The sequence below is a fragment of the Beta vulgaris genome, chromosome 1 (genome assembly GCF_026745355.1).
Source record: "Beta vulgaris subsp. vulgaris cultivar EL10 chromosome 1, EL10.2, whole genome shotgun sequence".
Lineage (NCBI taxonomy): Eukaryota > Viridiplantae > Streptophyta > Magnoliopsida > Caryophyllales > Amaranthaceae > Beta > Beta vulgaris.
Window position 1 is genome coordinate 7,960,640 of NC_079202.1, and position 19,810 is coordinate 7,980,449.

At 34.0% G+C, this 19,810-nt stretch overlaps 1 protein-coding gene across 1 annotated transcript in view; it reads left to right on the forward strand.

The window, feature by feature from the left end:
• Window positions 1–9,235: 9,235 nt before the first annotated feature.
• LOC104905617 (GDSL esterase/lipase EXL3) overlaps window positions 9,236–19,810 on the forward strand; it is a 36,808-nt gene continuing 26,233 nt past the window's right edge. The window contains exon 1 of the mRNA XM_010694203.4: window positions 9,236–9,734. Within this exon, the coding sequence (XP_010692505.2) occupies window positions 9,443–9,734 (292 nt within the window). The 5' untranslated portion in view covers window positions 9,236–9,442. The remainder of the gene's footprint in view (window positions 9,735–19,810) is intronic.

Here is a 19,810-nt window from a genome sequence, read left to right on the forward strand (position 1 = left end):
CGGATTTCAAGGATTAATTTGAAGACTAGTATGGAAGACATAGATATATGGTCATACTATCAAATTGGACATTGAGAGACTTAAGAAATTTGAATATTGCACACTTGTCTCGGACAAGTGGGAGATTGAAGGAATTATGTCCTCGACCATTAATGCAATTACTAAATATAATATGGATCATATTATGAAAATAATAAGTTCATTAAATTCGGTCGTCTATATGTGTTGCTTAAGAATGCTCTTGAACTTTATGTTAGTAAATAATAAACTCAGAGCCCAATTCAATGAATCCTACAAGGTCACACATAAGATTTGGATCAACAAAAGAAAAACCTAAAACCCATAAGGGGCTCTAAGGTGGCCGGCCAAGAGAGAGGAAAGAGGGGGGGATTGCCTAACCTAATAATACTTGTATAATAGTTAGGTAATCAAGAGGAAAAGATACTAGGTCTCTCAATATTTTTCTTTCTCCTCTTGTCTCCAAAAAGCCACATTATTTCTCCAAGAAAAGAAGAAGGTTTTCTTCCTTCCAACTAGCCTTGAAGGAGTGTTGATCTATTAGTGGACCAAGTAGAAGAATCAAGGTTGCGGTTCTATCTCCGGATTATAAAAAGCTTTGTGGAAATCACGCTTCAAAGGTTAATTCTAAAACTATTATATGATCCTTAATTGTATATGCATGAGATCTTGTTTTAAGTGCTTATGAATATGATTCATGAAATTCTGCTTATAGTACTTATAATCCTACAGTATGTGGTCCAAACATACACTTCTAATGAGAAGTTGCCACATCATTGTTAGCCGAAAAAAAAGTGGGAAAAATGGAGGGGGGAATAATTTGGCTGATGGCGCAACAAAGTATGGTGTGGCGGGACAAATTGTTGTTGGCGCCCAACATGCATTTAATGCATATTACTCTCACCAGCCTACAAATTGTAATATATGTTTTGATTACTAAGTAAATGTAAGTTGTTATTAAAAAGTTACAAACTTTAAATCTTATGAACCTGCTTTGTTATTAATGCATATTACTCCCACCAACCTGCAAACTGTAATATAGTTTTGATTACTAACTAAATGTATGTTGTTACTAGAAAAATTACAAATTTAAAATCGTCTGAACGTGCTTTGTTATTAATATAACTGATATTTATATTTATATAATTTGTTTTACTTTCAATTTTAATTATCATACAACGGATTCAAATGTTTCCATTGTATTGACAAATTTAATATTCCTTCACGATACAAAAAAAAAACATCTTAATGAGGGAAAAAATATAGCACTACTGGCAAGCATGAGATTCGAACTCGGGATCTAGTAGCCGGAAATGCGCTTTCATTGCTGCTGTTGTAACCAATGTGCGGGATATTCACCATGCTAAAAAGTGGATATATTAAATGATTATAGTATGCACAACCGTTATCTGCAAACTGTAATAAAGGTTTTGATTACTATAAAGACTCTGTTACTAGAAAAATTACAAACTTAATACCGTTTGAACCTGTTTGCCTATTAATATAATTGAATATTTTGTTGTTGATATGATATGTTTTACTTTCAGCTTTAAGTATCATATAATGCACTTCAAACAAGGTTCTCAGGATCGCGATCCTACTTTGGATCGGTGAGGGCATATATGATCGAATCCTTGGATTGAATCGTAGAATCGTACGATCCAACAAATAACTAAAATGTGATAAAATATAATCTAAATATGTTCCGAATGATTCATAATTTGAGGAGAATAATCCTAAAAGTGCAAATTAGATTGTTAAAGCTAACATAGGGGTTGAATTTTAAGATAATAATGTGTTTGTACACAGACGTTACCATTCATATAATAATTTTTAAAAAATGCTTTTAAAATTAAAAAATCTGAATAAGTAATAACAAAGTGATAGTAGTTAACTTATTTGCTTATTTTTGCATTATAAATGCATAATTCATATATTTGGATGACAAATAAAATACAAGTAGAAAAGCAAACAAGAAAGAAAAGGAGCAATAGGTTAGGTGTGTGTAGGATCGGTTGATCCTAACGATTCTATGAAACGATCCAACGATTCTATACGATTTTAATTATTATAACAACGTTTGGTTCAAACAACATTTTCTGTGTAGGAAAGGTTGATGTTTGGTTTTAAACCGGAAGCTTAAATTTTTACTAATCTATTCCTGCTAAATATAACATTTTGTCAAAATTAACAAATACAAATGCAATTTTAAGCAAAAGTTTTATAATCTTTTTGTAATAAAACTTAAAACTTTAAATAATTTTTTTATTTTTTATTATAAGGCACACCAATTATTAATCTTGTCATATACACATACTAACTCTCGCTCAATTATTAGCCTTTAATATTGAAGTTATGTTCCTTAATATTAACACAACTACTAAATCAAGATCAATTGTTTCGCCAAAAACCGAAGTATGCTCCATAATATTATTATTAGATAATTATTTGTTCTAAGTCACTTCAATTATTAATCTTGTAATATACAAATACTAAATCTCGATCGATTGTTTCACCAAAAATTGATATTATGCATACATAAATACTTACATACTAAGGAGTGACCCTTGAAATATTCTATAATACTACAACCACGCAATCATAACGACAAAGCTTAAGTTGGATGGGTCGAATCAAACATTCAAGGGTTAAAATAAAAAAGTGAAGGGTTATGAAGTATAACGATTGAAATTCAAATACTAGTTATCTAAGGGTTATATATATATTTATGATATGTTTTAATTTCAATTTTAATTATTATATTAATGGATTTCAAACGTTTTCTGGATTGAAAAGCTTGATATTTGGTTATAAACCGAAAGTTTAAATTCTTACTAATGTGTTGATGTTAAATAAAACATTTTGTCAAAATTAACGAATATTAATGCAATTTAGGCAAAAGTTTTATAACGTTTTTAAGATAAAACTTAAAAGTTTAAAAATTTTGTTTATGGTTTATTATAAGTCACAAAAGTTATTAATCTTTTTGTACACAAATGCTAACTCTCGATCAATCCTTAGCCTTTAGAAATGAAGTTATTCTCCTTAATATTAACAAAGCTATTAAATCTCGATCAATTGTTTGACCAAAAATCGAAATTATGCTCCTTAATACTATTATTTGATGACTTTTTGTTATAAGGCACTACTTGTATATTTTCATCTTATAATATACAAATACTAAATCTCAATCGATTGTTTCACCTAAAATTGATGTTAAGTATAAATAAATACTTACAAACTAAGGAGTAACCCTCAAAACACTCTATGCTACTATACAACCACCTAATAATAACGACAAAAGTTTAAGCCGGATGGTTGAAATTAGACATTGAAGGGTTAAAATAAAAAACGGAAAGGTTATAAAGAATAATGCTTGAAATTCAAATAATAGTTATCGGTTACTAAAAAATGTCGCGTTATGTGAATACAAATACAAATGAAGCAAAAGGTTCAAATAACATATCTATAATAAAATTTAGATTTTTGATACTGTGTTACTTTTTGTAAGAAGATCTCTAACTATTCTTTGTTTTATTATCCTTTTTTTCAATTATGTAAGGAGATATTAGTAAATTGTTTCATTAAACAATTCATTCACTACTCATTAGCATTACTAATATATGTGATCTTATTCTTTAATATTAATATTTGTCAATAGGTTATTATTAGACACTTCAATTGATCCTATATTACAAAATTTTAAATATTTTTCATTATATTCTAATATAGAATTATAAAATATTTATCATGATATCAGATAATTGTATGTACTCATCCATTCTATCGAATGGGGCACTATATCTTCTGTCATTTTGTCTATAGCATATTCATTTGGAATTGTAATGTCTAAAGGTTTTAAACAAATAAATAGTGGATGGTTAACAAAATATCCATTTGGAAAAAAATGAAAAATTATTATCTATTAAATAAAACCTACAAACATGTTATTACAACAGACTAATGTGCTACTGCAAAATAAAATAAAATAAAAATAGAAAATGGGGTATTAAGCTAATGGCAAGCAACATGGGATTCGAACTCGAGACCTAGAAGTCAGGTAGAGAGTTTTAGTGTTGCTGTTGTAACCAAGTAGGCGGGATATTCACCATGCTAACAAGCGGATACATCAAATACTTATAGTATTCATAGTCATTATTTGCAAACTGCAATATAGGTTTTGATTACCAATTAAATTTATCCTGTTACTAGAAAATGTATAAACTTAAAATCGTTTGAACCTTTTTTGCTACTAATATAATGAATTTTTTTATTTATATAAATCTATTTTACTTTCAATTTAAATTATCATATTAATAGATTTCAAGCGTTTCTTGGATTCTAAATCTTGATCTAAACATGAAGCTTAATCTGTTACAGTGATGAATCAAGGAGCTTAATATGTTGACGTTGTGATCAATCTAATGTTTATCTTCTGTTACACTAATCAATAATCACCCTTTCAAGAAAATGAAACTTTGATGTTGAACATCTAGGAAAACGGAAGAATATTGGAAATTACAATTATTATTTCTTAGTTTTATACTAAGAATTCATACAAATCCAAACAAAAAAAACTTCATAAATCAATTCTTTTTAATAAAGATTAAGAACAAATAATTAAAAACAAAAAAAAAAATTTCTAAAGAACAACTCAACTTTTTCTAAAGATTTCAGAAGTTTTCTTAAGAACAACCCAGAAATCCAACTCAACAACTCATAACAAAAAATTAAACAAAAAAAAAACCAACTCATAAAATTTAAAAACAAACAAACTTTTATGTAAAAATTATATGTCATGAATTTATGTAAATAGAAACAAATTTTTAAAAACAAAAAAAATTAGGTTTGTGAAATATTATACAAAAATTATACAATGTAGAAAAAAATGAAATCAAGAACATGAAGAACATTAGAAGAGAGAGAAGAGGGAAAGAATCAAATTTTCCGATTCTTTTAAAAATTCGTGCAAAAAAATTGAAATCAAGGACATGAATAACATTACCGCAAGAACATGAAAAACAGTACAAGAAAGAAATATTAGACAACATTGTTTATCATTTCAAATATATGTGACCGTATTCATTAACATGAATATTAGACAACATATTATTATTATTATTATTATTATTATTATTATTATTATTATTATTATTATTATCATTATTATTATTATGTTATATTATTATTATTATTATTATTATATTATTATTATTGTGATTATTATTATTATTATTATCTCTTAAGTCAAACTAAAACCATATTTTAACAACTTATTGCTTGAAAACACCAAAGTGCTATTACAACTTTCGAGAAGATTTAAGCCCTACTAAAAAGTAGACAAAAATTTAATAAACATTTTTATAGAGAAAAAATGTAGGATCCTGTGATCCAAAAGGACATGATCGATTCTTATCCTGTTGTTCTACGGTGATTGAGTGATCCTCCAATCCAATCCAACTAAATTTTTTTAATTCTTTTAGATTTAAGTTATATATTAGGAAAGATTGTTTTAAATAAGTCAACCTTTACGTGGTATTTTAGATTTAAGTTACATTATTATTATTATTATTATTATTATTATTATTATTATAATAATAATTATTATTATTATTATTATTATTATTATTATTATTATCTCTTAAGTCAAACTAAAACCATATTTTAACAACTTATTGCTTGAAAACACCAAAGTGCTATTACAACTTTCGAAAAGATTTAAGCGCTACTAAAAAGTAGACAAAATTTTAATAAACATTTTTATAGAGAAAAAATGTAGGATCCTGTAATCCAAAAGGACATGATCGATTCTTATCCTATTGTTCTACGATGATTGAGTGATCCTCCAATCCAATCCAACTAAACTTTTTTAATTCTTTTAGATTTAAGTTATAAATTAGGAACGATTGTTTTAAATAAGTCAACCTTTACGTGGTCTTACTATTTTAAGTCTACCTTTTGATTATCCTTGATTGAGTCAGGCTTGTATGTTTGTTTTCTTCTATTGAGTTTTTAACCTGCTTGTGACTTGTTTAGTAGGTTACTTATGAAACGTGTTACAATGCCCCACCCCCACCCTTGCCTATTTTAGAAGAAGGGACATTGTAACACGTATCATAAGTAACCTACTAAACAAGTCACAAACAGGTTAAAACTCAATAGAAGAAAATATACATACAAACCTAACTCAATCAGGGATAATCAAAAGGTATACTCAAAATAGAAAGATCACGCAAAGGCTGACTTATTTAAAACAATTTTTCCTATATATTATTTAGATCATAAGATATAGACTTAAAACCATCACTTGTAAAACTTATTATTGACATTTATTATATTCCGACCTTTAAATATTGTTATCATGCTTACACCTATTTGATCTATGTCGTAAGATCTTACGATCTAATCCTACCCATTAGATCATGCCTACCTTTTAGATTCAAAGTAGGATCTCGATCGTGACAACATTATTTAGCATTACGAGTATATGTGATCATATAACATATATTATTATTATTATTATTATTATTATTATTATTATTATTATTATTATCTCTTAAGTAAACCTAAATCCATGTTTTAACAACTTATTCTTTTATTCTAATTAAATTTCTTCCATCTTCAACTTTTTCTCTCACTTTATTTATTTCTCAACTTTTCAATAGCTATGGCTCATAATATTCATTTTTCTTCCTATTTATTCTTTTAAGTTAAACCAACAACCATGCCAAAAACTTATATCTTCCTTTCTCCCTTTTTTTCCCATATTAAGTTCTTGTAGTAGCCGGGATTTTGTATGGTTGATGGAAAAAAAAATCAGACAATTTAAATTAGTTTCCAACAATATATATAAACGGCAAAAATTCCAATAATATAAAGGCGCAAATTTTGGTAAATATGTCTTTACAATTAAGGGACCCATTTCCAAGAATATATATGAAGGGCAAAAATGTTACAAATTACAAATTTAAAAGGGGTACTACAAATTTTTTTTTTAAAAAAAACAAAAGAATGGTGGAGGGGCGGGAAATGCGGAAGTAATATCAAGCTTGAGATTCGAACCCAAGACCTCACAGCCATAAATGCGCTTTCAAATGTGCAGTTGTAACCAAGTTGACGGGATATTTAACCGTGTTAAAATTAAAGTGAATACATTAAGTAGTTGTAGTAAACACCAGCGTTATGAACAACCTATAATATGGTCTTGTTTACTTTTCAAATGTATCGTGTTAGTAAACAAATAACAAACTTACAATCGTTTGAACCTTTTTTGTTATTAATATGATTAATATTTTTATTATATAATTTGTTTTACTTTCAATTTCAATCTATTAATATATGTAAAAGAACATCCATAAGCCACTTGTAGTGATTTTCACACGCACGTTTAATTACGTGATACTTTTTTTTATTAAAACAATTACTTATTTTGAACTTATCGTTAGTAAATCACGAAAATTTCATGATAAACTATATAAAGAATCTTTTAATATTTCTTAAAATAACTTATTCGTGAATTATGTACTTTAATTCATTCATTCATTAGAATTGTATTTTAAAATGTCGCAGCATAAACCTATGTTAATTATATCTATTGTAGCCTAAAATCAACGGCTCCTCAGGAGACACGTGGATCCATCCAGAGCGTCCACGTGCCCCCCCCCAAAGGACTAAAAAACAGAGACTAAAGCTCTGAGTTTTACTGAGAAAAGGTACAAGCCCACCTTTTTTTGGTTGTAGTACCGTTTTACTCCTTTGGGCGAATAAGAGAAGGGCCCAAACTTCTTCCTTGTGACGCAAATGGCTTTTATTATACGTATAAAAAAAGCTATTTGCATCGCATGTCACCTTACATGTATGTCACGCAAATGGCTTTTTTTTATACATATAGAAAAAGCTATTTGTGTCGCATGTGACCTTACATGGGACCCAAATGGCTTTTTTTATACGTAAAAAAAGTCATTTGTGTCACATGTAACCTAACATGGGATGCAAATGACTCATATTTTGCATCTAACACCAAACCGACGCAGATCACTCCTGTGCTATTTACGTCGAGACCTGTGTTATCGGACCAATGTACGACGCAAATGGTGGTCCCAGGTTCGACGCCAATTGTTAATTTTGTACCAGTGGTTTTTGCGCCTTTATTAGTTTTGTACCAGTGGTTTTTGTGCCTTTATTAGTTGTTAATTATATATATGTAGTAGATTATGGGTAGCGGTTGTAGAATGTTACCACAGGTTACGTTTGAGATTTAAAGGTAGCGGCCGAGCAAATAAGCACTATATAGTAGCATAAGGTAAATTTATTAGCCAATGTTTTTAATTTCTTTTTCCTTTTTTTATGTATTAATTGATTTATTTTTATGGCAGTTTTTTATTTTTATTCACGATAGCAAGGATGTGATTTCAATACTTATTTTAAAGATAATATATAGCTAATATTTTACAATTTGTTATACTCCTCATTTCACAAGCATTTTATTTAAAATTAGGTAATATAAATTTTTTGAGGATTGAATATTATCTTAAATTTATACATTTCTTTGAGTAGATAAAAATTCGTATGCTCCTTTTTATGAAAGTTATTTGAAAAAATAAATATTAAATTTATTGAACAAACATATGAAAGTATTGTAGTTCATTTCATATTTAAATAAATGTTATCTATTTTTTTTTTTTTACAATTTCAACAGCTACTTTTGCCAAATACTTGTAATTAAACAACTACTTTAACCACTAATCGCTAAGAGCTACTCCCCCCGTCCCAAAATATAGTTCTCGTTTCTCTTTTTTCACGGTAATTAATGCAAGTAGAATCTAAGAGAGATAGTAAAGATTTTTTGTTTATTTAAATAAATGTTGTATGGGAAAATATGATTTTAGGAGGGAGAATGGAGAATAATTGGTGAAAGAGCATTAATTATAACACTTGGGTTGAATAAATTAAACAAAGCAAAAAACAAAATTCAAGAAGCAAATAAATGATGGGACACGATTTTCTAGACAAATTACGGAAAAATATGGAACTAAATATGAAAAATGACACTATATTTTGAGATGAAGGGAATAATAGTAAACAACTAGTAGCTACCTCCAACAACTACAACCTAAACTAATGCAACAATTATAGTTTTACCCAACATGCCAAAGGATTTGGTTTATAAAAGGCTAAATACGTACTATAAAAAGTATCATTAAATTAAAGTTGGGAAAGAACATGAGCGCAAAATAGATCATAATCGATATGATCTTCAAATACATTGGAGTTCACTTCTTATATAAATGCCTCAATAACATATCTGACAACATGGAATATGTCAGTAGCATTTTTATAACATAACCTCTCTCTCTCTCTTCTTCTCCAACGTTAGAGGAAAACTAATTGTAGGTTGAATATTTAATTTATTTAATAAGGCACGATGCAATATATTTTGCCTTTAAGTTCATTGTGCGCAAGCATATTGTCTTTGTCATTTTATTTTTTCTCCATCATCTTTATCATTACCACCACAACAGTGGCAACTCTAAAGCTGCCACCAAATGTGACGGTTCCGGCGATTTTAGGATTTGGAGATTCAATCATTGATCCGGGCAACAATAATAACATCAAGACAATAATCAAGTGTAATTTCCCTCCTTATGGACAGGATTTCATGGGTGGAATTTCTACTGGCAGGTTCAGCAATGGAAGAATTCCTACTGACTTCTTAGGTATGTGTCAATGTGTTATATATATATATCCATGAAATTTTATCATATGACTTATAACATACTACTATTGTGTTTTGATTCAAATATTAGTAACACTTTAACTTTTATGCTTGTCAAATCATAATTTTAAGCCTTTGATTATAAGTTTATTTAGTTATCTATTAGTAATATATATATATATATAGAGAGAGAAAGAGAACGGGGGTAAAATCTCCACCGAAAACTAACCTTAAGTTGAAAATTGAAAACCGATCTTTTTGCTCATTTTACAAAATTTTGTTCATTTTACATTTTGCTCATTTTAAGAATCATTTTAGAAAACTTTTGCTCATTTTACAAATTTTTGCTCATTTTATGTTCTTTAGCTCATTTTATGTTACAGTTTTCAGTATAAGAAGTGGTTTTCACGTAATATTTTATATATATATATATATATATATATATATATATATATAATTAGTGCTTGCTTATTAGTTCTAATGCCATGTCTCCTCTTTTCTCCCCCTCTTCCTTCCAAAAAGCCCTAATCTTTTTCATTTACACCGGGTTGCCATCATACTTCTATGGTGGTAAGCCCCTAATCTTTATTTATCTTCTAGTTGTTGTTGCTTTAATTTTGTTGTTAATCTCCTATGCTCTCTCTTCTTGAGAATCTCCTACCCAATTTTTTACTTTTTTCTCTCCTTTTACGAAAGTTTAGAGTTTTGAGTTTCTTCTCTTCCCATATAGGAGATTCAAAATTGGTAATAGAGGTTTACTTGAAAGTTTCGCCTTATACTTTTGCAATCGATATCGAAATTTCGGATGCGGTGAACATGGTCAGGTGAAGTATTTTCTTCCCAAAATTATAGTAGAATGATAAACTTTTCCATAAAAGGCTGAAGGCTGTCTAATTCAAGGAACAAATTGTATTTTATTTTTCCTTATATCTATTGTAGGTAGGCCCGTATAAAGTTATACTTCAAAATTTAACACTAGTTATAGTAATCCAACAATATGATAATTTAAATGATTAAAATTGAACTCTTTTATGTAGTAGTAATAAATATTGTATGTAAAGTTAATCAAAGTCAAATTAAAACATTATTGGAGATATTTTAAAACAATGAGAAAGTAATAAATACTTTGTAAAAAAAAGAGGTTTATGAGATTAGGAATGCCTTTTCTCAAGGTGGGAAATCAATTCCTAGGTATACAAAATTGTTGATATTAACTCATAAGTCACAGGCCTTACGTGAGAGTGGTCCATGCACATATACCAGCTGGGTTGGAAAAGCTTGTAGAAAGAAATTAAGAAAAGCTCCATGCAAACATCCATATCGTACTATAAGATTGATCCTTCACTATCTAAACGGTCTTTCACTTAATATTAATACCATTTGTAATAATATCAAAATAATAAAAGTAGGTTTACTTCAATTATTGTTATAATAATTAGAATAATGCTATATGCAGCCCTTAGCTTGCATATAAGCATTAAATACATATCTTAAAATAATATAAATTCTGATATTTATGATAAAATCACACATAAATCAATGTAATCAATGCTTTATTTTTCAAAAACTTTCCCTTTTAAGCCTCTTATGTGCAGCCCTTAGGGCTGCATATAGCTTTTTCCTAATAATTATACTATCTCCATTTTCTTTTAATTTAGACATTACCCGTAAACCAACGAAAAGTTCATAAAGGTATAGAAAGATAATAAAAGCAAGGGAAAAGTGAAAAGGTAGACGAAAAGATAATGATCCAACCTACTACTCCCTCCGTCCCATAATATAATGCTTGTTTCATTTTTACACGGTCTCCAAGACATAATTTTGACCTTTAATATCTTCGATTCCGTATTAATAAAAAATATAAAAAGTTGATATTATGAAACTACACATTGAGACGAATCTAATAAGATCCCACATGAATATGTTTTTTTCTATATACAAATGAGAATATTCGGTCAAAGATTTTAAAATTTGACCATCCAAAAATGAAGTAGGCACTATATTATGGAACGAATGGAGTATAAGAAAAAAAAAGAGTCAAATGTTCCAATAAAGAAAAAACACTCCTAGATGGCAAAATATCCAATTAAAAAGCAACAGGAAAGAATGACTGTTATTTAATAGTATTATTCGAGTGATGATATCAAAAGCTGTAAAAAAATGACCTGATCTGATAACCCAACCTGAACCTGTAACGATCTGTAACTGAATTGCACCTGAAATTTTGGCAAAACAGATCACATGTAACCTGACCTGTACCCGACCTGATAATAACTGATCCATGCTCTTGACCCGATACTCTATGACTTGAACCTGAATCGATACCTGTCCAAAAAAGACCGACAACTGAAATGATCTGATCTGACAACGATCTGAACCCGATTCGACACCTGACCTGATTAGGACCTGAAACTGATTATAACTCGACGTAACTTGTCATTAACCCGACCTATTACGACCCGTTACCCGATTTTACTAAACCTGTTGCGACCCGGTACATTATTTTACCTGACTTGTTGCTACATGTTACCCGATTTTATCTGACTTGTTGATTGTTGATAACTCGACTTGTCAATTATTTTGCCACATAGTAGCATAAATCATATAACACATTAACACTACTATAAAACAGTATATAACTAGATGAACTATTCAAGCATTGCTTTTCAATGAAATCTTAAATAATGATACAAATTTGAAGCAACGCCACATAAAATTCATGACATGTTTTGTTCTCGAAGTGACCTGAAAGTGACCTGAAATCAGGTGTGGTACAACCCGATAACCACCAACATGAACCCGACTCGAAAGTGACCCAAATCGATATTGTCCTGACCTAATAAGGATCCGACCCACACATGAACTGAACCTGAAAGCACGCTAACAACCTGCAATAAACCGACCTGACAATATGATAGAAAGAGGACCTGTCCCGAAATTGACGTGCCGAACCTGAAAGAAGAAATGAACCGAGACAGACCTAACCGAATCATGACCGTTCCGGACCTGCACCCGACCTATTTGATTTAATGACCTGACACGACCTGACCGAATATGACCTGAAACCTGAGATGACCTGACCTGAACCCGACTCAAGTAACTGAATTGACAGATCTAATGATATCTATGGATTATTATAGTGTGCCCTTCATTTATTCTTGTTCTTCATATTTAAAAATTTTGCGAGAAAAAGTTGGTCAAAGTAGTGAGGTAGAGCTTTTTTTTTCTTTAGGGAGTAGAATTTTTTTTTTTGAATGAATAAAAAAATATTGATGCCATATATAAATATGACATTGATATATTAGGCACAAATTCTCACCATACACATGAACCCTTCTAGGAAGAGTCATTCGAAGCCTAAAAGTCATACTTATGACATATTATATTTTTTTTTTGAGGGGAAAGCAGATTAGATTAAATTAAAGAAGGTCTAAATCCGCCAAAGTAGAAATACTTTGAGGGAAAGACTCAAACCATACAATCTCAGAGTTGCTAACTCCAACGAGCTAACAGATGGGCACACAATTGCCCGCTCGTTTAAATGTAAAAAAGAGAAAGATTCAAACCCCAAACATAAACGATGAATGTCACTAAAAATCTGAAAAATAGGAGACCCACCCTCACTTTTATTCTTCAACGCATTGACCACCATAAGAGCATCCCCTTCGAAGATAACGTTGCCATACCCAAGACGAGTAGCCAGCTACGCATACAATGCGCCATGGCTTCAGCCGTAGGTGCATCCCAAGTGCAGCCACACGTCGCACACCCATCACACACACCGCACCCACCTCATTTCGAACCACCACTCCCAACCCAGTCTCACCATTTGGGGAATTATGCGCATCAAAGTTCACCTTCAATACCATAGCAGGGGGGACACGCCACGCAGGTGCCGAAGTCGACAAGCCACCACACGGCTGAAACACGTTGTGCGTACCACAATACTCCTCCACCAGCTTAACAAAATTCGCAGCACCGATGAAGCTACTAGAGTCTCTGGTCAAAAACGATCTTGTTACGACAATACACACTGCCCATTAATGCACACATGTGACGCATCTCCTCCTCGTACATTTACTAGCTAACCAAGAGAACACACCATCAAAGGAATCCGTAGGGGCAGCAGCGAGAAGAGGCCCAAACGAGCTTACCTTCCATACCTCTTGAGCGGTAGAGCATGAGAATAATGCATGACAAATCGTCTCGCTTGGAGCACCGCACACAGGACACGATGAGTCGCCACATATATGTCGCCAATGTAATCTCTCCTTCACCCCCAAACTACCCCTGCACGCACGCCATATGAAAGTTTGGAGTTTCGGTGGCCCCTGCACCCGCCAAACATTCCGCCATAACTGCAGCTCCCCTTCCCCATGCTGAAGACGCCAGGTTCGAAGGTGACCCAGCTTGCCGAGCCAGTAACAAGATTTAACCGAGAAGAGGCCGTTCCGAGAAGGCCACCAGTACCGGCGATCATTGGGCCGAAAACGTGACAGCGGGATATTAAGGATTAATGGCCAATCATCCTCTTGAAAAGTTTGGTGGACCAAATCCACATTCCAAGTCATAGTATCATAGTCAATAAGGGCACTGACTTTTAGTGTCATATCACTATCCACTTGTGGAGTGGGCACCAAATGGGAACCCTCCCCAAGCACCCAGCATCCTCCACACATTGATACTCTCGCCATTCCACTCGCCATTCAAACCTTCATCATCAACCTTTGACCCCAATACTACGCCATGTAAAACTTGGGTTATACCCCCTTCGTGCCTCAATGAAATCCACCCCTTTATAGTAGCGCGCCTTTAGTACCTGATGTAGAAAAGAATGATCATCTTGACATAATCGCCATGCTTGCTTAGCTAATAGAGCCATATTAAAGCAATGTAGATCACGGAACCCAAGACCACCCATAGACTTCGGAAAGCATAAAGAGTCCCAACAATGCCAATGCATCTTCCTCTCCACCCCGTTTGAACCCCACCAGAAGCGAGCGAACATAGTATGAATTTCGTCAATCAGACCGCTTGGGAGACAAAACACACTCATCATGTATGTGGGAATTGCCTGCGCAACAGATTTCAATAGGACCCCTTACCCGTCGCGACAATAGTTTCTCTTCCAACCTTGCATTTCTTCCAGATTCTCTCCTTAATACACACAAAAGTTACTTTCTTAGATCTACCAATAACGGTGGGAAGACCCAATACTTCTCCTGACAAGCCACCTCCTGCACCCCCAAAATACAAATCTCATTGCGACGTTGCACCTCCACACATTTACTAAAAACAACTTCCGTCTTGCTTAGATTGACTTTTCTGTCCGATGCTCTCTCGTATTTACTGATTATATCAAGCAAGAACATTCTTGCCAACGTAAGTAAACAGGATATATCGTCTGCAAAAATAAATGAGAAACCAACGGTGCCCCCCGACAAATACGCGCACCATGAATCCTTTTCTCCTGTGCTGCTTTTGTGAGAAGAGTAGAAAAAGCATCAGCACACAATAGGAATAAGTAAGGAGATATAGGATCCCCCTGGCGAAGACCCTAGACGGCACCAACACCTCCACCATCCATTGACTTTGAAAGTAGGAGACACTAGAGATACAAGCCATCACCTTCGATATCCATTCGACACAAAACCCCATTTTCACCATACTCTCTCCAGAAAGCCCCATTCACCCTATCATTATGCCTTACTCATATCTAACTTCAACGCACATACACCATCTCCCCACATCTCTCCTTTTCATGGCATGAAAAATCTCAAAAGCCATAAAGCATTGTCTGTTATTAGCCGACGGGGAACAAAAGCACTTTGGTTTGGTGAAATAATCGAAGGAAGCACCACTTTTGAGCCGATTAGCCAATGTTTTAGATAAAATTTTGTACACCACAGTACATAGGCTAATGGGCCGAAAGTCTTTCATACTCTTCGGACTATCACACTTCGGAATCAATACAATGCACATTTTATTCAAGGCACTCAAATCAACCCCACCATTCCACCAATCTTGCACAAACAGAATAACATCCGGCCCCACAATATGCCAAAATTTCTGAAAAAATAGAGCATGAAGACCATCAATACCTGGAGCTTTATTCGGATGCATAGAAAACAGAGCCTCGCGAACTTCCTCACCAGAAGGAGGCAGCACCAGACGCTCATTCATCGCCTCCGAGACACACGACTGTAACCCTTCCACGGCCTCTCCCATATCAACTGGATTATCTGACGTAAACAAGCCCGCAAAATACTGGTGCACTACCTCGAACATCTCCTCTCTTCCTTTTTTCCACACCCCATTCTCATCAAGTAGACCCTTAATACAATTGCGACGTTTACGCTGACTTGCTTTGTGGTGAAAATATTTGGTATTCTTATCACCATCTCGAATTTCATTTGCCCTTGCTCTAGCATGCCAGTAGGATTCCTCCAATCGATGAATAGCATCAAGATCATTCGCCACCGCTTGACATTGAGCCATAATTGACGCATCCTGGTCACATTATTGCAGCGCATCAAGGCGAGACAACGCATCCTTCTTGCGCTTTTTCAGATTACCAAAAGCCTTCGACGCCCAACTAGACAACTTATTCGACACCGCCTCCAACCGTGACAGCACATCATCCCCACCCGACGCCCTCCATGCCTCCTGTACCACCGTCCCACACTCATCCTGCGAGAGCCACATTGCTTCAAATTTAAACAATTTATTGCCCCGCCGAAAGTGGTCATTGATCCCCGTCTTCAATAGTAACGGAGCATGATCAGAGCGATATCTCGGAAGGTGCACCACCTCCCAGGAGGGGAAGAGATCACACCACTCATCATCAGCCAGCATACGATCAAGGCGCTCCCGAATAAGAGTAGATGGAGAGTTACCTCGCTGCCAAGTAAACCTGCTGCCTTTATAACCCAAATCCTTAACCCCACAATCATCAATCGCCTCCCGAAACGCATCCATCAACCTTTCACTTCGAGGAACACCCCCTTCCTTCTCTTCGAGACTCACTATCTCATTAAAATCGCCAAAAAACATCAATGGAAGGTTACATTGTTGCCGCAATTGTTTCATCAGTTGCCATGTCAAAAACTTATTCCCCGTTTCCGGCCAACCATAAATCCCCACTGCATACCAGCTCGGATTCTTCTGATCATTTAAAATTACCGCAAGCACATGATGGGAGGAGAAAGAGATCACAGAAACATCCAACTCATTCCACCACAAACCTATTCCACCTGAATTCCCATTACTACTCAAACATAAACCATTCGAAAAACCACATCGATTACGAACCTTTTCAAGTATCTGCGTATCTAGCATTGTCTCCATAAGAAAGACAATATTCGGCCTCTCCCTCCAACATAACGAATGAAGGGCACTAACTGTCCAAGGGTTAGCCAAACCCTGACAGTTCCAGCTTAAGAGTTTCATTGCTCTTCACGGGGTTGGACGAAACCAACCTCCGTTACTTGGACCATAGCCTGATCCTGGCATGCACCCTTTAGTTTTTTGTTACTACCAACCACAAGCATATCATTAACAATCAGCATATCATCATTACATTTACGTTTCCCATTAATATCAACAGCATTATTATCCAAAATAGTGGGAGCTACAGTAGAAAAATAGGAAGTATCCATAGGGGAGACAGAATTTCGTAAAATATCAGTATTTTTATGAATCACAGGTACCTTTTTCTTGGATTTCACTTTTTTGGAGACATTGGAGTTCGAGCCCACATGGAAGGTGGGATATAAGGCAGATGGTGGCCTCAAAGCATGTGCCTCATTATTGAAAGTCATCTCCACGCGGGTCCCCCCAACATCCTCATCCGACAATAGAGACAAACTGGTCTCCTCCTCATTATTGCTTGTAGCCCCCACACTCCCCCCTTGTACAGCATTGACATGTGGTCCACTCTCCAACACAGGCATATCTCCCACCCCCTGTACATTAACAAATGTAGAGGGAATATGGGGACCACTCTCCACTCCCACCCCATACACCACCCCATCCTTCCTTACCTCCTTCGTATAAAAGGGTCTCTTTTCCACTCCCCCAGCTAAAACCTCAACCTGCAAAACACTAGAGTCAGTCTTGTGAACCATTGAGTGCGGTTCCTCAGATTGCTTTGCATCCTCCTTCACAACAAACAACACTTTCTTCCTGGCTTTAATAGCCATCGCCTCTTCTCTATTTCTACTTCTCCCCTTATGTGGTGAGGCTTTCAACCACGCTCCCCACCCCAACTCATTCTCATGCTCCGCAGAAAGTTCAGCACTGCAATCCTTATCACTGTGCCCTAACACCCCACACCGAAAGCAAAAATATGGGAGTCGTTCATATTTGTACTCAATCGTTGTTAACACCCCATCCTTGCGCCTGATACGTTGTTGCCGACGCAGCGGTTTAAAGATATTCAACATAACTTTGACACGACAAAATCGTTCGAGTCCAAAGTTATCCACATCCACATCCACTATCGGACCTAGGCAGGAAGCCACAGCCCTAACATCTTCTTCCGCACGACAATTAAAGGGAAGATTATATATCCGAACCCAGAAAGGAGAGGAGTCCAGAACCACCTGTGACGGTTGCTCGTCCCCTTCAATAACCTGCAATACCAGAAGCTTCTGGTCAAAACTCCAAGGTCTCCCTTCAAGGATTTTCTCCTTATCTTTCCAGTGAAAGAACTGGAAAACAAAAGTATTTGTGTCAATCATTCGCACAACCAAACCATGAGTGAGAGCCCAAATTTGGTTCATCGTCCTTCTAAGAGCATCAAGGTTAACCGTTCATTCCGTAATTACTTAACCCACCAACATTAGAGAGGTATTCACATCCGTATTTCTAGAATCCACCGCCCCCAAATCAACAATTTCATTCTCCTCCTCCAGAATATTCAATCGGGCGCACTTGTCGACTAGATCGTCCGCCATCACCGTCGCAATCGGCTACCCTAGGGTAGCGACACCAGCCAGACGTACTGGGTATTCTTCCCTAACTCAGAGAGAGAAGGGGACTACTCCTAGTAAGGAAAGTGAACCTAAAGTAGCATTACATTGCTATTATATGTACATATTACATTATCAATCATACAAAATAAAGTTTGGAATAATATTAATGGCTCTTTTGACTCTTCCTTTTTGCAAAAAAACTTATGACATATTATATGTTAAGTGGTCTTTAATTTTTCTGTTTCAAAATATAGTTTTCAATTTTTTTGGATGTCTCAAAATATATAGTTTTCAATTTTTTTGGATGTCTCAAAATATAGTTCTCATTTTCATATTTCATTCTAGATTTTTCCGTAATTTGTTTAGAAAAACCGTATCCCATCATTTATTTGCTTCTTGAATTTTGTTTTTTTCTTTGTTTATTCAACCAAAATGTTACGATTAATGCTATTTCATCAATTATTCTCCATTCTCTCTCCTAAAATCATTTTTTCAGATACAAAATTTTATTTAAATAAACAAAAAATCTTTATTATCCCTCTTAGATTCTACTTGCATAAATTACCATAGAAAAAAAGGAAATTGAAACTATATTTTGGGACGGAGGGAGTACTATTTCATTCATTTTTTTGTTGTTGTTCCTGTATTATTTATTGGAAAATTTTAATTTGTTGCTCCTACTTTGAATCTTTTCATATATATAGTGTAACTTTATGACTTAAATTCTCATTGGTTTGAAGCTACAATAAATATGTTCACACTATTTAATAGTCATGTTTTACTCTTTTTTTTTTTTTTTTTTTTTTTTTGACGACAAGAACAAATAACAAGATTAGACTAACTCCCTAGTTACCTTGTCTTGCTGCTTTAGCAAGCTCATGAGCTGGTTACACCTCTTCTCTGTTTACCTTTACAACATCACAGGAAATAAATTTGTGCCTCATGGTTCTAATATCTTGGATGATGGTGGTTATCTCGTAAGCTTGATGTTGACTTTCAATTGCTCGAACAAGCTCTGTGCAGTCTGATTTGAAAGCCACCCGAGTAAACCCTTTGTTGTGGGCTTCTTGCATACTTTGAAAAAGGGCATAAGCTTCAGTCT